At 53.7% G+C, this 26,700-nt stretch overlaps 2 protein-coding genes across 2 annotated transcripts in view; both read left to right on the top strand.

Annotated features, from left to right (window-relative positions):
* The window catches only part of Pla2g6 (phospholipase A2 group VI), a 56,302-nt gene extending 37,626 nt beyond the window's left edge, over window positions 1–18,676 (top strand). Inside the window, exons 6-17 of the mRNA XM_026782685.1 lie at window positions 659–755; window positions 1,607–1,789; window positions 3,254–3,362; window positions 4,361–4,525; window positions 5,958–6,036; window positions 9,605–9,768; window positions 11,159–11,309; window positions 15,444–15,580; window positions 15,894–16,048; window positions 17,092–17,259; window positions 17,652–17,725; window positions 17,969–18,676. Coding sequence (XP_026638486.1) covers window positions 659–755; window positions 1,607–1,789; window positions 3,254–3,362; window positions 4,361–4,525; window positions 5,958–6,036; window positions 9,605–9,768; window positions 11,159–11,309; window positions 15,444–15,580; window positions 15,894–16,048; window positions 17,092–17,259; window positions 17,652–17,725; window positions 17,969–18,113 — 1,627 coding nt within the window. The 3' untranslated portion in view covers window positions 18,114–18,676. The remainder of the gene's footprint in view (window positions 1–658; window positions 756–1,606; window positions 1,790–3,253; window positions 3,363–4,360; window positions 4,526–5,957; window positions 6,037–9,604; window positions 9,769–11,158; window positions 11,310–15,443; window positions 15,581–15,893; window positions 16,049–17,091; window positions 17,260–17,651; window positions 17,726–17,968) is intronic.
* A 916-nt stretch (window positions 18,677–19,592) lies between these two features.
* Baiap2l2 (BAI1 associated protein 2 like 2) overlaps window positions 19,593–26,700 on the top strand; it is a 30,087-nt gene continuing 22,979 nt past the window's right edge. Inside the window, exons 1-4 of the mRNA XM_005354205.2 lie at window positions 19,593–19,643; window positions 20,380–20,455; window positions 20,832–20,918; window positions 21,469–21,530. Of these exons, the coding sequence (XP_005354262.1) occupies window positions 19,593–19,643; window positions 20,380–20,455; window positions 20,832–20,918; window positions 21,469–21,530 (276 nt within the window). The remainder of the gene's footprint in view (window positions 19,644–20,379; window positions 20,456–20,831; window positions 20,919–21,468; window positions 21,531–26,700) is intronic.

The following is a 26,700-nucleotide window of genomic DNA, read 5'->3' on the forward strand; positions in this document are numbered from 1 at the left end:
TCTTCTTCTTCTTCTTCTTCTTCTTCTTCTTCTTCTTCTTCGAGACAGAGTTTCTCTGTATAGCTTTGGAGCCTGTCCTGGAACTAGCTCTTGTAGACTAGGCTGGCCTAGAACTCATAGAGATCCACCTGCCTCTGCCTTCCGAGTGCTGAGATTAAAGGCATGTGCCACTACCACCCAGCTGTGACTTGCTTCTTATAGTTATTGTTATGCTTGTCCTGCATTTATTTCTCTGTGCAGCCCGGGGATGAAGTGGTCCCTCAGGCACAGCAGTAAGCTCTTTTAGCCGCTGCACCATTTTGTGCCCACCCCCACATGCTTTTGGAGAAAGGCCTATGCAGTGTAGTCCAGCCTTGCCTGGAATTTGGAATCCTCCTGCCCCAGCATCCTGAATGTTGGGATTACATTAATTACATATGTAATCCCAACCACAGTTGGCCTTAGTCTTCAGTTTTTACCCTGGCACATAGGTTGCCTTTTTATTTTGTTGGTTATTTCATTTGCTGTGTATCAGTTTTTCAGTTTAATATAGTTGTGTTTATTTATATTTGCCTTGGTGTGTTATCTCGGAGGTCATCGTCAGGCCAGATGGTTGGCCGTTTTGCAGCCCCATGTCATGACTGGCGCAGTGCGCCCTCACTGCCCCGCTCTCTTCCAGGTGTGCTGAAATGATCATCAGCATGGACAGCAACCAGATCCACAGCAAGGATCCTCGCTACGGAGCCAGCCCGCTCCACTGGGCCAAGAACGCCGAGGTAGGCAGAGCTGGCGGACGAGGGGCTGGGCAGGTCCCGAGGGGTTAACTGAGAGGATTATAGTGGCCCCTGGGGACCAGTCAGAGGTGCTTGTCCTGCTGCTCATCAGCTGGTGGCCTTAATTCCTTTGTCCATGACTGACTTTGGAGGTCTTGGGAAGTTAGCAAGGCAGTGCGTGCAAAATGGCACTTCACATGTAGAAGGGGGCAGTGGTGATATGTCCATTGGGCACAGCAGCTCACACAGAGAGCCTGTGGCCACCCAAGCTGAGGTCTCTCCCGAAGCGCTCCAGTGGCTCTGCCCTCCTGAAAGGATGCCCAGGTAGCCTAACCTTGCAACACGTGCCGGCCACCAACACCCCAGGCTGTACTTGCATGTGACGGGCAAGAGGGCTGAGCTGCTACCTTTGTGGGACACCAGCTTGTTTAGACATGTTCCTTCAGTGCCAGATCTGTGAGGCATGAAAGTGTGTCCTGTGTCAGGTCTGAGGAAGGAGCTGCAGTGACGGATCCAGGCTCAGGCTGCAGGAAGGGTGGATGGGGCTTTAGGCTCAGCATTGTCCTCCCCATAGTTCAGAGTGAGCCAGGATACCATGCAAAGGCGCCTGAGACACATCCCATGGAGGACTTAGGGTGTTGGCGCTGTGGGACCTGGTCCAGAGACCCCTTTGTAGCTTCAGGAAAGGACCAGAAGAAGCTTCTAGAATCACCTATTTGTCACCTAGTTCCTAGCTCCCAGTGTGTGGGGGGTCTCAGGTCTAGAGTCTGCCTCTGAGCTTCTCTTCCTTTGCTTACACTGGAGGACTGCTCAGGAGGCTGCCCCCTGAGTGCCCACCTGGTCTGTGTCCCCAGATGGCCCGAATGCTGCTGAAGCGCGGCTGTGACGTGGACAGCATAAGCACTGCAGGAAACACAGCCCTGCATGTGGCGGTGATGCGCAACCGCTTTGACTGTGTCATGGTGCTGCTGACCTACGGGGCCAACGCAGGTGCCCGTGGAGAGCATGGGAACACGCCACTGCACCTGGCCATATCGGTGAGCCTGTGGCCACATGGCCTCCCTGTGCTGGCTCTGCCAGCTGAGGTGGGGGTGTGGGAGGAACAATAGAGGCACCGTGTTGGCTTACCCCCTCCTCTCCTCGGCTGCTGCATCATCAGACATGCTTCCTCCTAAGGGCCAGAGTACCTGGTGGCAGCCACTGGTGTGTTAGGAAATAGACTTCAGCCTTAAAGCATCTCTAGTGGGATGAGACAGCAGTGTGAGCATGCTTAGCCCATGGCAGGAACAGCCCTGCCTGCTGTCCGTCTAGTCTCAGATGGGACTGAGGGAAGCAGTCGGTCACAGTCCTGGTACTTATTCTATAGATCAGAATGGCCTCAAACTCACAGAGATTCGCCTGTCTCTGCTTCCCAAGTGCTGGGATTAAAGTTGTGCGCCACCACCGCCTGGCTATGGGGACCATTCTTGTTCAAACCACCACACCATGGCTCCGGGTTGTCAGCCCAGGTACCTTGCTTCCTGTGAGGAAGAGCTGGGGTGAATCTTTCTGTGCCAAGTCCTGCACAGCTGGTCCTTGAACCTTGACTGGGTGATGAGGGAAAGAAGAAAGAACAGATGGCACACAGAAAAGCTGGAGCGGGGTGGACTACGCTGGCTCTGCTGGGTCAGCTGCAGGGTAACAGGACTCAGACGCTGCTCATCGATTATGTGCAGCACAAAGGGGAGGGGCTAGCTGGACTCAGTGGGGGTCACTGTGGGGGCAAGGGCTCAGGTTGCTGTCATATGGGAGGAGAAAGCTGTGGTTGCTAGTTTTTGCACACACTGTCAACTTCCGCAAACTAGAGGAAGCCTGAACTTGGGAAGGCTTTGAGCTTCCCATGGGCCTGAGGCATTGGGTTCCTTGTCATGCCCAGTTAGTAATCCACGTCTACCCAGGATTCTTCAAACACTTCTCTTACCGCTGACACAGTAATCCAAATCAGACCAAATCAAACCGAATTAGAAGCCCAGGTTTAATGGATGCCTGGGCTCCCAAGTGTACCTCTGGGAAAACACCAAGAGGGGGAAGGAAAACCAGGAAGACCGCATCTGTCTCTGGGGGACAGTTTAAATAGCCTGTGGGAGTGGTCTTGACCCTCTCTGGGGAGGGGTCACTGTTTGGTGGGCCTTCTCGGAGGCGGGGTCTGGACTGTGGCAACTCCCAGGGGACAAGGCTTGAAATGGAGCTCTCCACCCAACATTTCAAAATGGGTGCCAGGAGCTGGGGTGAAGCCCCCCACTCAAACATTCCAGACTGTTTGGATAAGGATGTTAGGGGCTGAGGTGACGCTTCCAACCAAGCAACTTCCATTTTCTTCCTGAGCTCTTAAGCCCTCACTGAGGGGTGCACTGAAGGCATTCTTTGTCATGTCAGGAGGCCCCAGAGTCTCCTCATGCCACTGAGAGGACTTGTGAGCAAGTTGATGGACTCTTTATTCTTCTCACCTTCCACCCCAACAGAAAGATAACATGGAGATGGTCAAAGCCCTCATTGTATTTGGGGCAGAAGTGGACACCCCAAATGACTTTGGGGAGACTCCTGCATTCATGGCCTCCAAGATCAGCAAACGTATGTGCTCTGCCATCTGGGATCAGAGCTGGGGGGTGGTATAGAGACTGAGGAGGGATGTCCTAGCTGTAAGGTGTCAGAATGGCCCTGTTCCCTGCCGAGTAGCTAGGAGTATATGCAGATCAAAGGGAGCCTCCTTCCCCAAAGACAGGGATGCAGGCTCATCAAGGGCTTGCTGAGCATGGTCCTCATCTCACGGTGAGGGTGTTCAGGCTCTTAGTGGGATGGGCTCAGGTGTGCAGCGCCAGAGCAAACAAGCATGGGGTCATTGCATGTGCCATGCATGTCCACATATGCCCATACTTTGTACGTGCTGGGTGCATGCATAGACTCGCATGTATATTGATGTCCTGTCCACCATGATCAGCTTCAGAGTTGTAGGAGTCAGCTTCCCTTCACAGACCTTCCTGAGGGCTTGCGGGAGTGTGGGGTCAGCGTGGGTGTGGCCCAGATGGTTTGACCTCTTCTCCCAGCAGAGAGCTCAACCTCACCATCGGCTTAAACAGCCTAGATGGCCCCTCCCCTCCTTTCCCCTCCTCCCCTCTCCAGTTTTGCTCAATCTTGGGTTCAGAACTAACCCTGCAGAAAAGACATGGAGCCCAAGGTGGAAGCAGGCAAAGGTGCTAGCTGTGGCATCCTTTCCGGGTCTCCTCTGGCTCATCCCTCTGGGACTCTGCAAGGGACAGCCCTTGTCGTTTTCGAGAACTGCTGACCATGGAATTAGTTGCTTTGCATCATAGCTGGTGTAGAAGGAGAGGGGATGCCCACAGTAACTAGGATGACTCTGATCCCCTCATACCCCACAGTCCTCCTTAGCCCCTTCCCTGGTGCCAGAAGGCTGCTTTGATGCAGCAGACCAGCCAGCTTGCTGGTCAGGGTAGTTCCTCCACACAGCCAGGTCACCTGCTAGATGCGAACCATTTGCAAAGAGGGGGTCTCACTTTCTAGTTGACACCATGTCTGCTCTCTGCCATCTCTCCTTCCCAAACCCTGACAAGTGATTACCAGGAAGGCGCTCTTGAGTCTGCTGAGAACTGTGGGGGCCGACCACCGCTTCCCACTCATCCAGGGGGTCCCCACGGACCAGAGCTCTGCAGCAACACCTCACCCCTTCTTCTCTCTGGACAAAACTCAGCCCCCAGAGATCAGCTTAAACAGCCTAGGTAGGCCACTGCTTTCCCTCCCCTCTCCTCAGCTCTGTGTGGGACCTCGAATCCCAGCAGCCCCCAAAAGGATAATGGCTTCAGGGCGGAAGTAGCTGAAGGGAGGAGAACCAAGCTTTATCAGCCAGTGTAGGCCACCAAATGACCCACACATCCCTGAGGTCTACCAGGTCCAGCATTCCTGAGAAAATGCCCTGAACATTGGCTTAGGGTAGCCATTTCTCATGGCACCTCTCAGGTGGGCACTATCCCCACCTCTGGTTCCCTGGGAGGGAAGGGTGGGTGGTAAGGAGTGCTGCTAGGTCTCCTGGCTTCAGCGCTCACATTGTTTGAATCTGTCTGGCTTGAGACGTGATGTGCCCGTGCTGGCTCCTTCAGTTACTTCAGGCTTTTGGAGTGGCCAAGAAGCCACTGGTGCCCTTGGAGACAGTCCCAGAGTAGATGGGGACCCTGTTCAGGGCCTTCTGTGTTCTGGCCCACACAGGGGCCTAGAATGTTTGGGAGTGAGAATCCCTAAACAGAACTGAGTCTTACCCAGCCAAAGCTCTTAAACCGTGGAGGTAGAAGCCCAAAACCCAGTCCCTCCTGCCAGCCTAGCCAGGCCTGGAGCTCTGGAGGGCAGAAAACCTGAAACCCCTAGCACCCCATCTTTCTCTCTCCGTTTACAGGCAGGCAGTCACTCAAACCAGGATGGGCCTGGGTGCGGCGGTGAATGGGTAATGCCTAAGCCTAGAGAAGCCGCTGAGCCCGCCCTGCCCCAGTGTAGCTAGAGCTCTACACCCCACTCCCCCTTCTCCAGCTGCACATCCAGCATAGGCACCGCCCCTACACCCTGTCCCTGACACCATCTGCTGCCTTGCTGGCCAGTCTCCTGCATGTGTCCCTTGCCTGCTCTGTGGCATGTGCCTGCTAAGGGAGGCACTGCTGGCACCCACCTACCTTGCTGCCTCTAGCTTCACTGCACCGTGGCTGTCAACCTCGTCACGCAGGGCGACCTGGAGGGTTGGTGTTGGGGCTAGTGCGCAGAGGAAGACTAAACTGAAGGTCTGCCATCAAGGCATGGGTGACTGTCGGTAGCATCAGCTCGGACATCGGCCCGGGACACAGCTGGGAGGTCAAGCTTCAGGGTGATAGGAGGGGTTCCAGGAGTTTCTGGGAGCTAGCTGGACCGGTGGAGAGTCTCCCCAAAGCAACAGGCCCCCTCCTCATTCCAGCTTGCCCTTGCCTAGCAGGCCCGTGACATCGAGCATAGCTTTATCCTGGGGCAGAGAGCCCTTCCTAGGGCAGGAGGCAGACGGTGGGGGCAGTGGAGTGTGAGTTCAGCCACAGGTGGAACTTAGCCGTGAGGAGATGTATAGCAGGATGGGGCACAGTTCTGTTTGCTCTAGAGACCCCCCTGCTGGCTCCTGAGTGTTCTGCCGTGTTCCCACAGAGCTTCAGGACCTCATGCCCATCTCCCGAGCCCGGAAGCCCGCGTTCATCCTGAGCTCCATGCGGGATGAGAAGCGAACGTAAGTAGAGCGAGGGACAGGCTGATGTGTGGAACTTCTGCTGCCCTCACCCCTCTCCTAGCTGCGCAGGCATGGTAGAGACAAGTCTGGACCTGTGGCTGCTCATCAGTGACAGATGATGTCCCATCCGGAGCCCAGTATAGGGTCACGCAGCAGGGTTGAGCTTGCGCTCATGCAGTGTGGTCTCGTGGTCTTTTTCCTTGGCCTTATGGTTTATGGGCAGAAGGTTGCCCGAACCCCTACTGGAGAGATGCCTGCAACTGCTTCCCTCTGCTGCCAGCTCCCAACCTGCCTTCCTCCCTCCTCAGACCCAGTGCTTCCCTGTTGTGTGCCCTGGCGTTGTAGGCAGTAGGCCTGGGAGAAGGGTCAGAGATAGAGGTTGGAATCCTGTCGTAGTCACCAAATCTACCAGGAGACACCCCAAACCATAGGTCTTATACTCTAGGACCAATCCTTGTCTGCATTAAGAGAAAATCCTGATATTTATACATATATGTCTATGTATATACATGTATATGTGTCTAGATATATATCTACATATACATGTGCATATGTGTTCATATATGCATGTATGTTTATGTCCACATATATGCATGTGTATATGTACAGATATGTATATGTCTATATATCTACACATGTATATATGTACATATAGGTATATATGTATCTCTATATGTGTACATACACACGTGTATGTATATATGTATATATGTACTTGGAAAATTTTACAGTTTTGGAAAAGATAGGCAAGCCTCTTGATCTGTTTCTGCTTTGGACACAGTGCTCCAACTTAGAGAAAAGAACTGAAGTCAGGAGATATGCACATGTGTGTTGAGCTGTGGATCTGAGTTATGGGAACTGGGAGAGAAGTGTCTTCTGGTGCTAGGGGCCAGGACCCACTCCCAACCTCGTATTAACATTCTTGTAGATATCCTAATTCCTAGTGCCCCACAAACATTGAATACTTCCAAATCTCGGTCTTGGTGCACAGCCCTGGTGAACACTGGCCAGCGCATTCAGTGGCCAGGACAGGGACTGGCCATTTCTACAGCCTCCCTTTGTTGCCCTGTACCATCATTGTCCAGTCTTTGTCCCACTGCTGCTGGGTGCCTTCCTGGAGATACCTAATGTGAGCCCCTGAGAGATGAGTCAGAGTGGGGGTCCCCACTCAGGCCTTCCAGGGTTCCTGTCCTCTCGGGAGCACATACTGTGTGCTTGCAGAGAACTTACCCTTCTTGACATCAGCCAAGCTTCTGCTCCTGTGGCCTGGAAGTCTTGCTTGGAGGTGTGAACCTCCTGGAGCACAACCCGCCCCTCATTTCCATGGCCACTGCTTGCATATGCTTCCATACACCCTGGAAATACACCTACTCCGTTCCTGACCCTTGCTTCCATGGTGCCTCCTGCAGTCACAAGCCATTTCATAGGCTTGCGCATATGCATAAACCTCTGTCGAGGCCCAGGCAGAGCAGCTGTACCCGCGGGAAGAGGGAGAGCTCCTGACCAGAGTGGGAGGAGGACCCCTGACTCCTCAGTAGTCCAGGGTTTACCTGCGAGGGCCGTGTGTGAGGAGTTAGGAGACCCTTGAAGGACCCACAGGAAAATTAACCTCAGCCCTGCACTGTGGGTAACCTTGCTCTTGCCAGGCCTATGTTCTGAGTCTTGCTTGTTTGCTCAAGCCCTTTTGGCCGGGGCTCTCCAGACTTCCATCATCTTCACTGCTGCCCCTGAACCCTCTGAGCTCCCTGAATGGCCAAGTGTCTAGTCTAGAAGACTCTTAAAGGCGGGACACGTGGGCCTGCTCCACTGCCCTCCCTGTCACACGTGTTGGACATCCAGTGCCATGCAGAGCCAAGCTGCCCTGCATTAGGGAGTTGTGCAGAGGTGGAGTGTGAGCAAAGAAGGGTTGCTTCAGAGGGTGGCAGGACCGGACCACCACAAGGGAGTTAGTGGCTGGGCAGCTATTGCAGCTAATCCTGCTGGCATTGGCTGGGTATCCTGGTTCAATTCTGCTACTGTAGGAAAACAGCAGGCAGAAAACATCTTAAGGGAGAAGGGAGTTTGTTTCATCTTCCAATCCCAGGTAGAGCCCAGCACTGTGTGGAGTCAAAGTAGGAATTCCAAACTATTAGTCACATCCCATCTGCTTTCAGGAGCAGAGGGAGATTAGTGTGCGCACGCTCGCTTGTTTGTGCTCAGCTTGACTCCTCCCCTTGTACAGAGTTCAGGACCCACGGCCTGGGGAATGGTGCTGCCCACAGTGGGCTCAGTTCTTTCTCCCCAACAGATCTGAACAGGCCAGCCCAGTGTAGGCAGTCTCTCATGGAGACTCTGCTCGGGTGACTCTCTTTTGTGTCAAGCTGAGACAGTTAAAGCCAGTGATCACGATTGAGCTCTTACAGGCAGCGATTCAAGCTGAGAAGCAGCCAGGCGTGGTGCACATATTTGTCAGCCTTACAAACTCGAGAGACTGGGGAAGGAGGATTGTAAATTCAGGCCCAGTCTGAGCTAGTGTGAAACTCTTATCTTACAACATCAGAAACGTAACAAAATCATAAAACTGAGAGGGAAAAATGAGCCTAGAAGGGAGAGTTGAGCACAGACTGCAAGCACCCTAGGGCATGGCCATGAGGCCTAGCACCTCGCATTTTCTGCCCTCTTTGGGACTAGGTTGGGCTGAGCAGGAATGTACAACCTTTTAACACTGAGACATGACATTGTCACCTACAGAGTTCACACGCAAGAACTGTGTGATTGTATTATAATAACAAAATCACACACACATACTCTCTTGACACACATCCATTCTCTCTCTCTCTCTCTCTCTCTCTCTCTCTCTCTCTCTCTCTCTCTCTCTCACACACACACACACACACACACCTTATGCTTTAAGTCAGTTTCTGATTGCATCCATAGCTGTCCTCAGCCACATGCAACTCACAGGCTGCAGGATGGATAAGCCTGCTACAGTGTGTGACTCAGAAGCCAAGCATGTGACTTCATGCCATTCTCTTCACCTCTGACCCTCTTTCCAAGACAATAATAAAGACAGCAGGGTACCTCCTCAGAGGGGCTTGGGTCAGTGAAGTGAGCTAATTTTGCCTCCTTTTCCCCAGGTCCCAGCATAGAGCTTCCTCCCTCCCTCCCCTCCACTTCCCTGATCCTCTTTACACACACACACCTGACCCTGCTGGAGAGAACCAACCCTTCCTCCCCCTCCTGTTTATTTCCAACAGACATTGGGTCATGCCTGGAGCTGACCCGAATCACTTCTGTACAGGGTCACAGAGCTCCCCACACGCTCCCCATCCCACTCCTCATCCCATTTGCCATCCTGTTCCTCACCCCATCTCTACCCTGGCCTCCACCGTGTTCCCCACCCTTCTTTTCCCTGTGCGCACCTGAAACTTTGCTTCTTCCCTTCCCCACCTGGTTCCATACCCAATAGCAAGTAGGCTCCCAGGCTCTGTTGCTTTGTTCACCTGGCCCCTGCTATGCAGCAGCTCAGGGCACAGAGCCGAGAGTGCCATCATGAGACCCTCTTGGCCCATTGCTCTCCTCACTGCAGCCATGATCACCTGCTCTGCCTGGATGGAGGGGGCGTGAAAGGCCTGGTCATCATCCAGCTCCTCATTGCCATCGAGAAGGCCTCAGGTGTGGCCACCAAGGACCTCTTCGACTGGGTGGCAGGAACCAGCACCGGGGGCATCCTGGCCCTGGCCATTCTGCACAGTGAGCATAGCCTCTGGGGTATGGTGGGGTGGGCAGGTGGGCCATCTGCCCTCATAGTTTGGGGTACAGAGCTAGTTTAGGAGGGTATTATGTCTCGGTGGTCTTCAACCACCTCCACACTCCTGCAAGCCAGAAACCATAGAACCTGCCAGCTTCTGCCAGTACAGAGGCCTTTGATGAATGGAGTGGGCATTTCTGGGGTAATGAGTGAGCTGCAGGATGCCAGAGTCCTGGGCTGTTTAGACAGTCAAAACTCCGGCTGGGAAGAGGCACATGGCACGACCATGGGAGTACCCAGGCCAGAGTATCCCCTAGACTCTCAGTCCATCACCCCCAGGCCACTAGCCTGCCTCCTTTGATCTAGGTTTGCAGAAGTACAGACATTTGGTTAGCTGGAGTTTGCCACATAGGGCCAGCAGCATTGCCATTCAAGTGGCCTGGCATCTGTCTCCTCTGGGGAGTGACTGAGCTTGAGTCCTGGCTTCAGGAGGCTCCTGGTGAGACAGCAGTACAGGCACCTGGGCATCTGCTGGGCACTGGGGTGAGGCCATGGGGTCAATCTAGGGACTTTCGGGAATATGGGTGTACCCATCCCAGGGAGCTGTCAGGGGCCATTCCCTGCGGGGCTATGCTTGGAGCTGCGGGGGCTTGGCCATCAGCAGTGGTCTATCAGCAGATGCTTTATTCGGGAGATGATTGTCACCCTGGCTCTGTGGGGTGAGCGCAGAGGGACTCTGATGACCATGATGTCATGCTGCACATCAGACAAGAACCAGGGCTGGCTTTGAGATGTCAGCCCAGCTCTCCCGAGTCCCTCCTGGCCTGTGAGAGGAGAGCTACCTCAGAACCTGCTCTACCCGTAGTACATGGCGTCTTCTTCCTGCAGAACAGGCAGAGGTCCCAGCCCAGCCTCAGATGGGAAGACCTGAGGCTGGAGTGAGAAGCACCCAGTTAGCCTCAGACAGGCACAGTCCTGCTTCAGCAGCCTCTCTGCTTGCACACCCTGGGCTCTAAGGAGCTTGTAAGATGCCTGGGCACCTCCTTTCCCATAGCCTGTCTGGCCCACAGACTCAGAAGACAGCCTGTTCCTCTTTCACTGTGACAGGGAAATGGGACTAACTTCTGTGCAATTTTGTATCCTCCAGGCCCTTTTTAGTAATACAGATTTAAGTAGCGAGCCCTGTAAGGGGCTTTGTGCTTGTATGGCCAGGTTTTATAGAAGGGCCTGGAAGTTCATGTTCCATGAGCCCTTTGACAGATTTCCTCCTTCACCACCTCCTGCCAGCGCCTGCCCATGCTTCCTGAAGCTTGCAGCTGCTTAGCATGCTGCCATCCCACAGGGGCCTGCACATCATCCTAGGGTCTCCAACTCCTCATGTTTTCTTCCTAGGTAAGTCCATGGCCTATATGCGTGGTGTGTACTTCCGAATGAAGGACGAGGTGTTTCGGGGCTCACGGCCCTATGAGTCTGGGCCCCTGGAAGAGTTCCTGAAACGGGAGTTTGGGGAACATACCAAGATGACAGATGTCAAAAAACCCAAGTAAGCCATGTTCCCCACCTGCCCAAATCTGGGGAACAGGACTTCATCCCATCTAGATGAGAGACCCCTGAGAACATGGGGAGACTGTCTGCATGAATGGAGAGGAGAGGGACCAGGAGGGTCAGAGCTGGGTGGCCTGGAGCTTCCTGGAGAGAGCAGGGCCTGCTTCCTCCAAGCCAACCGGACCACTTTGGCAGACGTAATGAACTCCTTAACCTTTCATGGGATATTGTCACACTAGACCGTGCTTGTTCCCTGACCCGTCACGTGGCATCTCTGCTGGACCAGCTCGGCAGTGCCCATGGAGGGGAAGGAGGAGGGCCACCCCAGGGCAGCTGGAAGAGAAGTAAGCTAACAGCAGGCAGGGAAGCTGCTAAAGAGGCCCCAGAAGAGCCTGCAGCATTCCGCGGCTCTGAAGACAGGCCTGCAGCAAGGCCCATATCCTTGGCCAGGCTATGAGCTTAAAAAGGCAGGAACATGGCAGCCTTGTCCTCTGCAGCCCTGGCCTCTAGCACAGACAGGCCGTTGGACAGTGTCTATCAACCTGCTGAGTGACTAGGGGCAAGAGAGAGGAGGGAGCTGCCTGGAGGAAATGGAGCGTGAGCAAGGCCCAGCAGCTTAGGGTTGGTTTTTTCCAGCAGGAGGGTTGTTTCTTCCTTCTTTCTTTTTAGCTTTTTGAGACAGGCTCTAGTTGTATGGCTTTGGCTGTGAGCTATTGTCTAGATTAATGACTGATACGAAGGGGCACAGTCCACTGTGGGCAGTGCCATCCCTGGGAAGGTGGCACTCAGTTGGATGAGAAAGCAGGCTGAGCAAGTCAGCAAGCCGTGCCTAGCTTCCCTGAGAGCTGTAACCTGAAATTACCCTGTCCTCCATGGTGTTTCTCACAGTTTCTGTCATCTTAACTGCGACATGTAGTCGATTCAGCTCTGAAGTTCACTGTTCAAGTTTGAAGACCTATCTAAGGATGAGAGGGGAACCCTGTAGTCCCCCCACGATTAGATTTTTAGGGCCTATGTGGTATTTTATGTATTTTAGTGTTTGTTTTATGAAATTAGGGACTCTAATATTTGGCACATAGTTGCCGTCTGTTGTCTCCCTTGGAGGCAGTCGGTCTCCTCTGTGTAGATTCTGCCCGTTGCTTGCCTGCTCTGTGTTAGGATGCAGACGTGGATTCTTCTGTTATGTCCGTGTGGTCTCTGCCAGGGTTTGCCCTGGCGTCTTTCAGGTTTTGGAATCTTGAGTCATCACTTTAACTTTTTTTAAACCTTTTTTAAAAAAGGTTTATTTGTTTATTATGTATACCTCCATGTATGCCCGCACATCAGAAGAGGGCACCAGATATCATTACAGATGGTTGTGAGCCACCATGTGGTTGCTGGGAATTGAACTCAGAACCTCTGGAAGAGCAGTCAGTGCTCTTAACCTCTGAGCCATCTCTCCAGCCCAAATAACAATTTTGTTTTTTTGGGTTTTTTGTTTTGTTTTGTTTTTTCAAGACAGGGTTTCTCTGTAGCTTTGGAGTCTGTCCTGGAACTAGCTCTTGTAGAGCAGGCTGGCCTTGAGCTCACAGAGATCCTCCTGCCTCTGCCTCCCGAGTGCTGTGATTAAAGGCATGTGCCACCACCGCCCAGCTCATCCTTCAACTTTTGTCTCTGCTAGCTCATTACCCCCCTTCCCGTCTTTCTCCTTGTGTGTTTTTCCTCTGTAAATTAGGTTAAGCTCGTATTAAATGCATACTTATCGCCTCTAGATCTTTTAACTTCTCTTGCATTTTCTTTTTTAAATTTTTAACATTTATTTTAGAGAGACACAGAAAGAGAGACACAGAGAGAATGAGAACGTGAATGTAGAGGTCAGAGGACAAGTTTGGGATTGTTTCCTTCCAGCGGGTTGGTCTCAGGTTGTCGGGACTTGCAGCCAGCTGAGCCAGCTAATCAGCCAGCCCTCTCTTAAATTTTCTTCCTTCTTTCTCCCCCTTTTTTCTTTTTTCTTCTTTTGAGACAGAATTCACTATATAACTCTGGCTTTCCTGGCAGGCTGGCCTCAAACTCACAGAGATCCACCTGCTTCTGCCTTCCAAGTGCTGGGACTAAAGGTGTGCACCACTGTGCCCACCTTCTACCATTTGATCTCTTTGTGGTGCAGTCTGGTTAGTTTCTTACCTGTTTTCCAGTCCACTGATTCTCTCTGTTGCTTGGTTATTTAACCTATCTGCTGATTTTTTTTTAAAAAAGTTCATGTATGTGTACATATGGGTATGCATCCCCCACCAAAAAATAAAGTACTCTTTGGTCTTCAAAGTCATTACCTGTAATCTCCTGTCCCCCCAAAATATCACGAGGCTTGCTCTGCAGTCCCTGCTCAGTGACAGAGTGCTTGCTTAGTGTGCTCCCAGCATTGCAGGGCAACAGAGATGTTAGGATGCCTGCATTTGTTGTTTGCTGTTCTGCACACAGCAGCACTGTGGTCCGTTGCAGCCCGTGCATGTGTTTTGCGGTCACTAGTCTGCCTTGACTCAGTGGCTGTCTTCCGTCACTGAGCTCTGTTCCCAGCTCTCATGGTGGCCTCTCCTGTGTGCCCCTCCCTGCTGGGATGTTTCCTGTCTGCACTGCTTCTTAGTGTGAAAATCAGATTCTTTGAAACTCAGAGTGGCCCTCCCTGCAGAGGGTTTTGTGCCATCTCCCAGGTATGCAGGCTTGCCACCATTGCTGCCACTTTCACTGACTGGGTGGTTGTCGTGGGAACTCCGACTTTCCCCAGGTGATGTGAACACAAACTAGGAGTTCACAGGCAGGCTAGAAAGGGTCTCCCATTAGACCTCACCTTTGGTGGACTTTGGCCCTTGTATATTCATCTTGTCAGGGGTCCTATCCTTTTAAGCAAAATTTATCTTTTCATTGTGAATGTGGACGTATCCTCATGTGTGTGGGTGCCCTCAGAGGCCATGGATTCCCTGGCGCCGGGGTTACAGGTGATTACGAGCCTCCTGACATGGTTGCTGAGAACCAAACTTGGGTCCTCTGTAAAAGCAGGAGGTACGCTAAACCACCCAGCTGTTGTCAGCTCCTCTCAGGCTTTTACGGCTAAAATCTGGGGCTGGGGGGATGACTCAGTGGTGAAGAGCACTGGCCGTTCTTCCAGAGGACCAGGTTCAAGTCCTGTCCTTCACTGGCACACGTATGCTGCTATTGCAGTTAGATCAACTCTGTGGCAGAGTACACAGGGTGGCTAGCTGCCGTGGTGCTGAGAGCGGCTGATGAATGTCCTCTCCAGGGAGGGGACTGGAGCTCACAGAACCAGGCCTCTGCAAGGATCTGAACACACCCTAGTTTCCCAGAGCCTGTGCCCGGGCTTTTTATGTCCCAGGGTTAGGAGGAACCTTCCTTTCTGTTTTTAGTTTATGTGTGTGAATGTTTTTCCTGTGTGTGTGCCTGTGCACTACATACATGTGTGGTGCCTGCAGAGCCCAGCAGAGAGCCTCAGATCCCCTGGCCTAAAGTTATAGATGGTCATGAGCCGTCCTGTGGGTTCTGGGCCCTGAACTCAGGCTCCTAACTGCTGAGCTGTCTCTCCAGCCCCAGCATGCAGCCTGCTGACTGCTCTCAGCGGCCTTTCAGTGCGGGCTTCTACCCAGCTGAGTAGTTACCCTGTTGCCTTGTTTTTAAACCACTGGCCCCACGCTGAAGGCTCTGCCCCAAACCTTGCTTTTCCTTACCTCCCCTCTATCTTGGCATTCATGCCTCCCAGTAAGTCCCATCTTGGATGTTCTTCAGTGACCCGGCACCCGCCGGCACCCTTGGAGTAAGGAGTCGCAGCGTTATGGCAGCTGGCTTGCCAATGGACAATGATATTCCTGGTCATCTATTTTAAAACAGATGCTGCCATTGGTTCTGAGCAGTCTGTCTGCTGCCCTGGCGACCTTCTGGGGTGGGTGAGTTTCCAGAGTGGGCTTATTGGATAGAGTGAAACACCTGTGAGTAAGGCAGGCGCCATTGGCCAGATTCCCTCTGAATCCGCCCCAGGTCCACAGGAGATGCCAGGGAGAAGCCCACTACGAACAGGGTCCAGGGCATGACCCTGGAGAGGAGCTGATGGGCAGCTGGGCCAGCTCTCCTCTGTTGCTCCCTACAGGGTGATGCTGACGGGGACACTATCTGACCGACAGCCAGCGGAGCTCCACCTATTCCGGAATTACGACGCACCAGAGGCCATTCGGGAACCTCGCTTCAACCAAAACATTAACCTGAAGCCACTGACTCAGCCTGCAGGTCAGAGCCAACTGTTTGCTGTGTCCATGGGAAGAGCTAGCTGAGGCTGGAAGGGGGTGTGGAGTCACAGACGGGGCACTGGAATCCCTCCCACCCACATCGCCATCTTGGCTGGCTAAAGACAGCTGTTGCTGGAGGCTGTTAGGAGCGAAGAGGCCCCTGGAAGTCCACAGTGACAAACAACCGCTCATCGGGATGGCAAGACCCAGCAGCAAGGCCTTATGGGTCCTGTTTAAAGACTTCCTAGTCCCCTCTTCCTGTACTGAAGGGACAGGTCTTATGTCATTGAGTCACCCTCTTTTCCCACCCCTAGACCAGCTGGTATGGCGGGCAGCCCGGAGCAGTGGGGCAGCCCCAACCTACTTCCGGCCCAACGGACGCTTCCTGGACGGTGGGCTGCTGGCCAACAACCCCACGCTAGATGCTATGACTGAAATCCATGAGTACAATCAAGACATGATCCGCAAGGTGAGGGCATCACCATACACCGCTGATGAGAACGGGCCGCTTTGACACATGTCTTTGCCCGTTTACAACATTCAGCAACAGTCATATCTCTCGCTGGGCCTATCTGATGGGCACTGCCCATGGTAGGAGACTTCTGAGGCCCCATCCACGCTGAGCGCAGAGAAGGCTGTGGTCAGGGCTCGCACTTACTGGGAGTGGGGAGGGCAGTGTACAGCTGCTCACCTGGCGCTACCCAGCTGGGCACGCTCTTGCCTTGCAGAACTTACATCCTGCTTAGAGACGCCATAAACAGGAGACTGTCCTGAATGTGTGGAAGGCAGGAGGAGGAGGGGGCCTGTGTGGGAGAACTGAGGGCTGGGACAGGGCTCCTGAGCGTGGAACCTGTCCTGAGGCAATGAGCCAAGGGCAGGCAGTGGCCCTCAACCAAGTCGTGAGAGCAGGGTAACAAGGCCTGTGCGCCAGGGGAAGTGGAGCGGCGCTGTGGGGAGCTGGCCCTGCCCCATCCCTCACTTCCACTGTGTGAGTGCCCTGGGCACTTGGGATGCCATCGCTGTGCGGTGCTGGAGAGGCACCGAAGTCCAGCACAGCCCTGGAGCACCGAGATGCACCCTTGGCGGAGACAGCGGGTTCCTTAAGGAGTCCAGGCAGTCTCCAATTTGTCCAGTCGAAGTCAGGGCCTATTAAGGATGAGGAGCTGGGGTCCCTGAGTGGGAAGGAATTCCATCAAGGTCACCCAGCAAACTGGCAGCAGAGCTGCTTGAGCAAGTACAGGGCCGCCTCTAGTCAGAGCTTCAGCACCCACTCCCCACCACGTGCCCCGCAGGCCTCTTCTGTCCTGAAGGTGTGGCCTTCTGTCCTGAAGGTGTGGCCGTCATGCTCACACCAGCTGTCCCAGGGAGCAGCTGGAGGGCTGTTCAGGATTCGAATCTGGGCCTACTCCTGTTCACGGCCTTGTCTCTGCCCCTCACAGCCTTGTACCCAGCCTTGGCCTCTCTCTCTGGCCTGTGGAAGTTTCCTTACTACCTTTGTCCTCCTCACCACAGGGCCAGGGCAACAAGGTGAAGAAGCTCTCCATAGTTGTCTCTCTGGGGACAGGAAGGTCCCCTCAAGTGCCTGTAACCTGTGTAGATGTCTTCCGCCCCAGCAACCCCTGGGAACTGGCCAAGACTGTTTTTGGAGCCAAGGAACTGGGCAAGATGGTGGTGGACTGTGTGAGTCGGTACCCTTCCCCAGACCCTTTCCCTCAGGGTCCACCTCTGGCCAATGCCCCCACACACTGCCATGTCCGTCCCTGCCAGCCGGCTCTGGGGGACAGCCTGACCAGGTCCCACTGGGGTTTCACATGTCCTTTGACTGTAGCTCTCTGTCTGTACGCAGCTGTGTGGAAGACTAGATGCACAGGGAGGGGATGGTGGGCTCTTTGTCACCGCCCTCACTGCCACTCAGAGATCCTGAACAGATTCCGCACAGTTAGGCCAGTCGCCGAGGCCCAGAGAAGTGGACCTGTTCAGATCACTCTGCTGATGAATGACTAGAGCCAGGGATCTCGGAGGGTGGGTAGCAGGGTGTTGTGGCCTGGGCTCATGGGGCCTGCTTTCCTCAGTGTACAGATCCAGACGGTCGGGCTGTGGACCGGGCCCGGGCCTGGTGCGAGATGGTTGGCATCCAGTACTTCAGGTAAGCTTCGGGTCTGGGCTGACTCCTCCCAGGCCTGGCGAGCCCCACCCACCCCCATGTCGCCAACAGAGGTCCTTGCCCACCATCACGTGATGAGACTCATTGACACACATAACTGCCAGCCCTTGATGTGGTCTCTCCCAGCTTCAGGGCAGTGCTCTGTTCCCCAGCCCCTCCCCAGCCCAAGTTCTTGTCCCCACCCAGGCTGGGCATGCTGGGTGACCCTCTCCTTTCTCCCAACAGGCTGAACCCCCAGCTAGGAACAGACATCATGTTGGATGAGGTCAGTGATGCGGTGCTGGTCAATGCCCTCTGGGAGACGGAGGTCTACATCTATGAGCACCGGGAGGAGTTCCAGAAGCTTGTCCAGCTGTTGCTGTCGCCCTGAGCCCCCGGGCCCTGCTGGCAGGGGTGGGCCAGGTCACCCAGCACACTGAGGACCAAGCTGGGCCAGGCAGCTCCGTGTCCACCTGAGGACTGGGGCTCAGAGCGCAAACAGTTCCCCACAAGGCACCTCTCCTGACCCACCTGCACTTTGCCACTCTGAAAGCCCAGAGTCCCCTCAGCCCTCTTACCAAACTGTGAAGGACAGCTGGCTCCCTCAACTGCCCTACATTTCAGTGAGAGCAACACTAAGGTGCCCAGTGTGCCCAGAGAGTTCTCCCAGGTTCCCTGGCCACGGCAGCCCACCCCTTCCTCCCTCTTCCTGAAGTCAGGGACTAGAGAAATGGGGTTCCACCCCATCATCAGGTGAAATCCAGGCTATTGAAATCCAACCCCATTTGACTTTGCCCCTCTACACCTGCCAGCCACCCCACCCCTGCAACCACCCCACCTTAAGAGCCCTGCCAGCTCCCAAAGGTCAATTCTGTGCACACACTCTTCTCTGGAAGGAGAGTGGGCAGGGGTTCAAGGCCACCTCAACTGTGAAATAAACGGGTTTAGAATCAAGTTCACCTGTGTAGTGTGTGCTGTAGTAGTGTACTGCGTCCCAACCCCGCTTCCTCAGACACAACCGGGACACCCTCTTCTCTGGCCCTGATACAACTGACAATGGAGTGGGCAGTTAGTGCCCGACCCATCAGCCCAGGGAAGCTTATGGGAACCTCATTTGAGGTGTGGCAAGGGCAGAAGGTCTGCCCACATGCTAGGCAGTGAGAGAAGAGGGCCGCACTCTGCCCCAGCTCTGTGGGACTCGGGTTCATGTCATCCTTGCTCTGACATTAGGAGGTGGGGAATTAGGGCTGGGGAGGGAACTCAGAGGTGAAGTACTTGCCCGGCATATATGAGGCCGTGGGTTCCATCTCCAGCACTGGGGGCAGGGGTGCTAAGTGGTCAGGGTCCCCCTCAAGGCGTCGGGTCCCAAGCAGAGATGAGGCCTGTCAGAGCAGTAAGTCCTCCACGTGGGTTTTAGCTCCAGGATGCCCCAGCTTGCTCCAGCAGGAAGGTCCATGTTCCAGACCTATAGGGTGGGCAGGGCTATATAAGGACTGAGGAAGGCCTGGGGGCTCCCAGGCACAGGGCCTTGAGTAGGAGGTGACCTGGGAAAGTGGCTCATACACGCATGCCCACCAGTACACACCCAGATGGTAAATAATTGAAGGGCCGGTCACAGGAGCCTGCCTGCGTCATAGGATGCCTTCCCCACAGGGTCTGGTTACGCCCCAGATCGCATTGACACCCCCTGGCTGGTGAATAATTAAGCAGCCACCCCCTTCCAGACAGGACTCCATCTGCAGGCCCCGCTCCACAGCTTCCTCGCGGCCTGCTGCCTAAGAAGCAGAGCACTGGGGACCTGTGGAGACTTACCCCAGCACTCCCAGCCCTGTGAGAACCACCGGCCTCCTCAGTTCCAGCGCCACCTTCCATGGCCCCTGAAATGGACCAGTTCTACAGGTCCACTATGGCCATCTACAAGGTGAGCTCATGGGCCATGACCAGCATGTAGCAGCCAGGTTGGCTCCAGGACAGAGGGAGCCCCAGGTGTGGGAGTGGAGGGGAGTCTTTGGGAATTGTATGCAGCACCCTTCCCCATGCATGCCTTGCACACCCTCACCTGGGAGGCAGCAAGTAGCCAGCCCATTGGATAGATGAGAAACCGAGCCTACAGAGGTTAAACGCTTGTTTAAGGTCAGCAAGGGAAGAGGAGGCGCTGCCGGGATTGGAGTCAGGACCTAAATTGGAAGTGTCAGGATTGCCTTCACTGTCCAGTGTTCTCCAGCTGGCCACAGCCCAGGGTGGTGACCCAACCACACTTTGAACCTCAGGGGTCTCTTTGCACAAGGCGATATGCAGGGTGATATCAGCAGCCCCAGGAATCTATTCTGGTGAGGCCTGGGCACAGAACAGGCTGCAATATGCCACCAGAATCTATTCTGGTGGCAGCAGATTGCTGGGCTTCATTCAGCCAGTGAGACCAAGACAACTCTGAGGTTCTTCCTGTCAGGAGGGAGCAAGCCTCTCCGGGGCAGGTGTGTGGCAGAAGCTTTCTGCCAGGGGCTTGGGTCTGGCTCCCCAAAGATGCTTCCGAGACTCTGTAGGAGGGAGCCAGGATTCTGGTGACCTCAGAGGTCAAGGCGGGCTTCACAGGGCTAGGTGCCTCTGTCCATCTATTTCTTTCCACCATGTCCTGCATCCTTTCCCCCCCGGTCCAGAGCATCATGGAGCAGTTTAACCCTGCACTGGAGAACCTGGTGTACCTGGGCAACAACTACCTCCGTGCCTTCCACGGTGAGTGTCTGCCCTGGCACTCAGCCCCTGCCATCACTGGGGCAGCAGCCCACAGCTTAGCACTCCTTCCTAAGTGGTGGGCTCACCCTCAGCCCTAGGTCCCACAACCCACCCATGTCCCAGACACTCCAAGACACTTTCCACATAGCCCACTCCTCACTAGGTTCCCTGCCCTTAGCTTTACAGTACAACTACCCACACCTTCGTGAGCACACAGGTTCCTGCGGCCCTCCCACGAGACCCGCGGGGACGGTCTTCCTCGGCCGCAGGCACCTCACTCCAGGGCACCTTCCCCCATCCCACCACATCTCAGTGTTCCCCTGCACAATCAGGAGCACAGACTGAGCACTGGCCTGACCTTTCACCTCTCCTGCAGCTCTGTCTGAGGCAGCTGAGGTGTATTTCAACGCCATCCAGAAGATTGGGGAGCAGGCCTTGCAGAGCTCCACATCACAGATTCTGGGTGAGGGTCTGTCCTCTTCACCCCCACCCCCAGCCTCTGCCTGCTGTCGCAGCCCAGCTCTTTCCCTATGGCTTTATTTGTTTGTTTTGGTTTTTTTTTTTTTTTTTTTTTGAGACGGGTTTGAACAGACAGAGTCACCCTGGCTGTTCTGGAACTCCCTTTGTAGACCAGGCTGACCTAGAGATGCGCCTGCCTCTGCCTCCCGAGTTCTGGGATTAAAGGCGTGCTGGCCTGGCTTGGCTGTGTTCTTATTGTCTGCTCAGGTCTAGGGCGTATGTGGCCCATGCTCTGGGGTTCATTAGGGCCTCCTTCTGCACATGTGCCTTCCTAGAAGCCCCCACCTCAGCACAGGCCTGTGGCCAGTGCTGGGGGTCCCATCTCTCATGTTTGCACCCCACTTCTTCGCTTACCAAGTCTTGAGTCAGATCCATGTGTGAAATCCTTGGACTTTGGTCCCCAGTGCAGCCAGAAGTATTCTGACTGGCTTCTGGCACGAGGAAGGCAGATGGAGCAGGCTCTCCACACTAAAGACAGCCCCTCTTGCCTCCAGGTGAGATCTTGGTTCAGATGTCGGACGCTCAGCGGCACTTGAACTCGGACCTGGAGGTGGTGGTGAGTATCAGGCCCCAGGGCCAGCATCGCTCGAGCAGATGGGCGTCAGCTCAAGAATGAGGCCCAGAGGCTGAGGAGATAGGCGTGAGTGGTAAAATGCTTGTTGTGCAAACCTGAGGGCCTTGGGTCAGGTCCTAGCACCTTGTAAAAGTCCAAGCATGGTGGCACGCCTGTAATCTCAGCGGGGGGACGAAGACTGGAGGATCCTGGGACTCGCTGACCAGACAGATAGTCTGTGAGTCAGTGAGCTGTAAATAAGTGAGAAACCCTTTCTTGAAAAAAGCTAAGGTGGCCATGGAGGAAGTGACGCCTGCCACTGTCTAACTTTCTCATTCATGCACATATGGACACATACAATCCCACACATGCCTATACCAGAGAGAGAGCGAGAGCACCGGCCCGCTCTCAGACCTCCGCTGGCCCTTGCTAGTATGAAGACAAGTTGGCCTGGTCAAGCCTCAGCAAATCAGCTGCCACCGCCTTTTCTGTCCCATTTTTTCGAGGAGCTGAGTCTCAGGGTCTAAGGGGCACTGCCCCCTGTTCCAGAATGAGTGGAGGAGCTAAGAAGAGAAAGGCCTGCAGCACCAGGCCCAGGACATAGCCCTTCCCCACCACGGCTCCCCTTTCCAGCTCCCTGTAGCAGCCATGGGGATCTGAACGTGCTGCTCCGTTGTCTTGGGGAGCGAATCTAAGTGCCTTGGCAAAGACCTCAGGCCTGACACACCCAGCAGCGCTGTCCACTCCCGAGTCCCAGCCCTGCAGTCTGGGACAGGTGCCCCTTCCCCCAGCAGGTTCCATGCACACTTTTTTCCTGACGCCAACAGATGCTTCTGTTTGCTCCTAGCCACATGAGAGTGAACGCAGGAAGCTAGTTCAGGCTCAGAGCCCTGCTCCACCACTTACTGGGTTTGGTACCCTTGGACTCTGGACCTCAATTTACCTACCTTAAAAAAAAATGGAGATAATCACATTTCCTGGTAGTACTCCCTAGTGGGGGTAGAATGAATCAATAAATTGAAGCTGTTTACTACGGCTGGGGTTATAGCTCTGTCAGAGTAGAGTGCTTGCCTAGCACAGGTGAAACCCCGAGTTTGATCCCAGCACGCCATAAAATGGGCATGGTGGTGTAGACCTAGAACCCCAGCATTTATGAAGCAGAGGCAGAGGGACCCAGCTGCATAGTGTGAGACCTTGTCTTAAGAAACGATTTTCCTGGCAGGGTGAGCCCTGGGTTCTTGAGCTGGTCTATGGGCTAATGAGACCTCAATTTGTCTATGCCTGCTCCTCTCAGCTACAGGACCAGCAAAGGCAGGGGTCTTCTTTCTTTGTGGCTCCAGGTCCTGTGGGCTCTAGGCAGGGTTCCCCCATGTGGAAGGAGACTGAACCGTGGGAAGGGAGTGGAGCGTGCTATTGGAGGAGAGATGGGAAGATTCCCAGAGGGCGCAGGGGCAGGCAGAAGCAGACCAGAGCCTGGAAGCCGGGCAGAGTGGAAAGTGGGCATACCCTGATGGTGAAGAGGCCTTGGAAGACTCAGAAGGGGATTTCGACCGACAGTTCCTGGTTTCTGACTTGTGGGGGCCTGGATGTTAGGGTACCCTTTGGGGCTCTGTTTGACACAGAGACCAGTTTTCCTAGTGGAAAATGCCTACGGTGCTATGGCGCCAGGACTTCACAGACACTTGGTAGCACAGACTTGTCCTTGGTTATAGAACTTGGCTCTGTGTGTCCCTGTGGTTCACCTGGGCTGTGCAGGGACAAGTGTTACCCAGACCCATTCTGTAAGGAGAGCTGCCTCTCCAGGCATCAACATCTTGGCTGTGACAACTGGGTAGGGCCCCCAGCCAGAACCACACCAAGCAGGTTGTCCCTTTGGTTCTCCATTCCCTACGGATCCTGGGCACTGTTTGTTGGAGGTGGCTAGGATACAGACAGAAATCTCGCCCTCCCACAGCGAGGCAAGACCAAAAGGACAGCCAGGGACCGTATGTGCTCCACAGTAAACTCAAACTTTTAGATAGCAAAATTAAAGATAAATTCAGCGAGGCCGGGTGGTGGTGGCGCACGCCTTTAATCCCAGCACTCGGGAGGCAGAGGCAGGTGGATCTCTGTGAGTTCGAGACCAGCCTGGTCTACAGAGCTAGTGCCAGGACAGGCTCCAAAGCCACAGAGAAACCCTGTCCCAAAAAAACCAAAAAAAAAAAAAAATTCAGCAAATGTCGCTATGATAAGATGATGCGGTCCAGCATCATCATTAGCATTCAGGTCTAGAACTCAGTCTGTCCCCAGACCCGGGCACTGGAAACCCCTCCTGTGTGCCATCAGACCCACAGCCTCCCCTCCCTGCCCCCACAGCAGTGAACGTATAAGCTGGCACTTTTTCAGTTTGCCCCCCAAATCCAATCCCAAGACCTAGAATGTGAGGTTTTTCTTTGTAAAGACAGGGTCTCTCTGTGTAGTCCTGGTTGTGTCATTTCTTCAGGTCTTTTTAAAAACGGACTTCCCTGAATTTTCACCCTTTCTTTTTGTTGGCTGCTGAGCACCTGGGCCCCTTGGTCTGACCTCCTAACTCCAGGAAGCCTCTGCCTTGTTCCTGGCTCAGTCTGGCGGATTTTTCTGTCCTTGGATCTTTCACCCCAGACTTGATCTGGGTCCTTCTGTTGGGGAGCACCCTGCTCTGTAGACCCACTTATGAATGGGGTTCCCCAGCTCTGCCAGTTGACTGAGGAAGCGTGGTTACCTAAATATGTCTGTCTTAGTTAGGGTTTCTGTTACTGTGAAGAGACACCATGACCATAGCAGCTCTTATAAAAGAAAACATTTAATTGGGGTGTCTGTGTCCTGTAGACAGGTTTAACCCATTATCTTCTTGGTGGCTTGCAGGCAGACATGGTGCTGGAGACGGAACTGAGATTTCTACATCTTGATCCATGGGCAACAGGAAGGGAACTATGTGTCCCACACTGGGTGTAGCTTGAACATTAGAGACCTCAAAACCCACCTCCACAGTGACACACTTCCTCCAACAAGGCCATGCCTACTCCATCAAGGCCACACCTCCTAATAGTGCCACTCCCTATGGGCCAAGCATTCAAACATAGGAGTCTATGGGGGCCATTGCTATTCAAACCACTGCAATGTTTATAGAGTTATGATTTCTATCTCCGTGGCTACCTACCATGTGCTTCACATTGCAAAGGGCAGAATGCCCTCCTCTCCCATCAGCTCTCAGGATAATGAGTACTGACCCTCCACCATCTTCCCCTAAAGGTAACCCAGTTGCTATTAATGTGCATGAGTGTGTCTGAGAGAGGGTATATGCACTTGAGTGCAATTGCCCATGGAGGCCAGAAGAGGGCATCAGATTCATTGCAGGCACATGAGCACTGCACAGTGTGGGTGCTGGGAACTGAACTCTAGCCCTCTGCAGGAGCAGTGTGTGCTCTTAAAGGGTGAGCCATCTCTCCAGTTTTAATTTGATTTTTTAAAAAGGATTTATTTTTACTTGTATTTCTGTGTGTATGCCACATGTATTCAGGTGTCTTTGGAGGTCAGAAAACAGCATCAGGTCCCTCGGAGCTGGAGTTAAGAGGGGCTTGGGAACCACCCCGTGTGGGTTCTGGGCACAAAACTAGCCAAACACTAACAAGAGCAGCAAGCACTAACCACTCCAGCCCTAACTTGATGCTTTCACCTACACCAATTTTTGCTATCTCTTCTGCTACCAGCAGGTTAGCAGTTTCAGCCCCTTATGTCTATTTTGGTCCTGAGCAACAGCTGTCTCTGTGGAAGGTCTTTAGCCGGGGAAGCCTGGATCTCCAGCATCTGTGCACTGTAGAAAGGACCCTGGACGTTTGCTGGCTCCTGTGCTCTGTCCTCATCCCTTTCTTCCTTCCTTCCTTCCTTTAGATGTGGACTTGGCCATTTCTCCACACAGCCCTGATGTTTTTTGATTCTGATATTGTTTTTAAGTTTTGTGGCAAGTGGTATTTTGAGATCATAATCTGGACACTGGGAGCATTGAACACTCCAAAACTCATTATTAATTCTGGCCTTTCTCAGTGGCCTGTGCTATACATAAGCACATGGAGAGTCACACACTCATATCTGCATACATGTTCGTATGTGTATCTATATGCATATACACATCACTCTCAAGATAAAATGCCTGGAACTTCCAGTTCAGCCACAGTGTTCCAGCAGCTTCTCCATAACACTGTCTCCGTCAACCCCCATCAAGGATCCCTCTTCTTGGGCGTGTGCAGAATAAAGCATTAGAATGTCCTGCATCCCATATCGCACACAGCAAGCAGCCTTGGAGCAGCTATTGCTGGCCGCATGTGTACCGTTCTGGAGAGCAGTTGCAATGAGCTGTGTCCAGTCTCCAGCACCCTGAGAACTGTGGCTGTCATCAGAACATGCCGCACCTGCCCCAGCTGTCTCTGTTTCACCTTCCCACTGTGACCTGGCAGTACCCACAATGTGACTGTCCTTCAATAACTCCCATAGGAAGGGGATCCAGGGACAATGGTCTCTGAGTTTTGCTGCTGGGTGGCATTTATTCTTGTTATAGTAAAAAGATCACTTTGCCTCCCCCCATCCTTTCTTGCTCCCACCCCACTCCCTTCATTTCCTTCCCTCTCTCCCTTTCTTCCTTTCCTTGGAGTATCTTCAGTGTTTTTCTTGCAGCCCTGAACTCTGAGCTCTGCTATAGAAAAGTCTGACTATCCAGGTCTTCTTGTTCTTTTTGGCCTAGATGTGCGATCCCCTTTTTCCTTTTCTTAAATCTAATAATTTTTTTCTAGAATGCATTTTGAGATTGATCAGTCTGGGTTATTTTCTGTTATGTGATGTACATCTTCCATGTGTGTGTGTGTCCACACATGTGCGCATGCACGCACGTGCACACACACATACGCATGCAAATGCCCAGGTGTACTCATGCGTGGTGGACCAAAGGTCAACATCAGTGACTTCTGTCTCCCTCCACCTTAGTTTCTGATGCACAGTCTCTCACCTGGAGCACCAGTTTAGCTAGTGAGCCCAGGATCCACCCACCTGCTCGCATCCCCCAGTATTAGGATCACAGGAGCATCACATGCCCAGATTTTCATGTGGGTGCTGGGTATCCAAGCTCAGGCCCTCATAATTAAGCAGCAGGCACCTTACCAAC

This window comes from Microtus ochrogaster, chromosome 15 (genome assembly GCF_000317375.1).
Source record: "Microtus ochrogaster isolate Prairie Vole_2 chromosome 15, MicOch1.0, whole genome shotgun sequence".
Lineage (NCBI taxonomy): Eukaryota > Metazoa > Chordata > Mammalia > Rodentia > Cricetidae > Microtus > Microtus ochrogaster.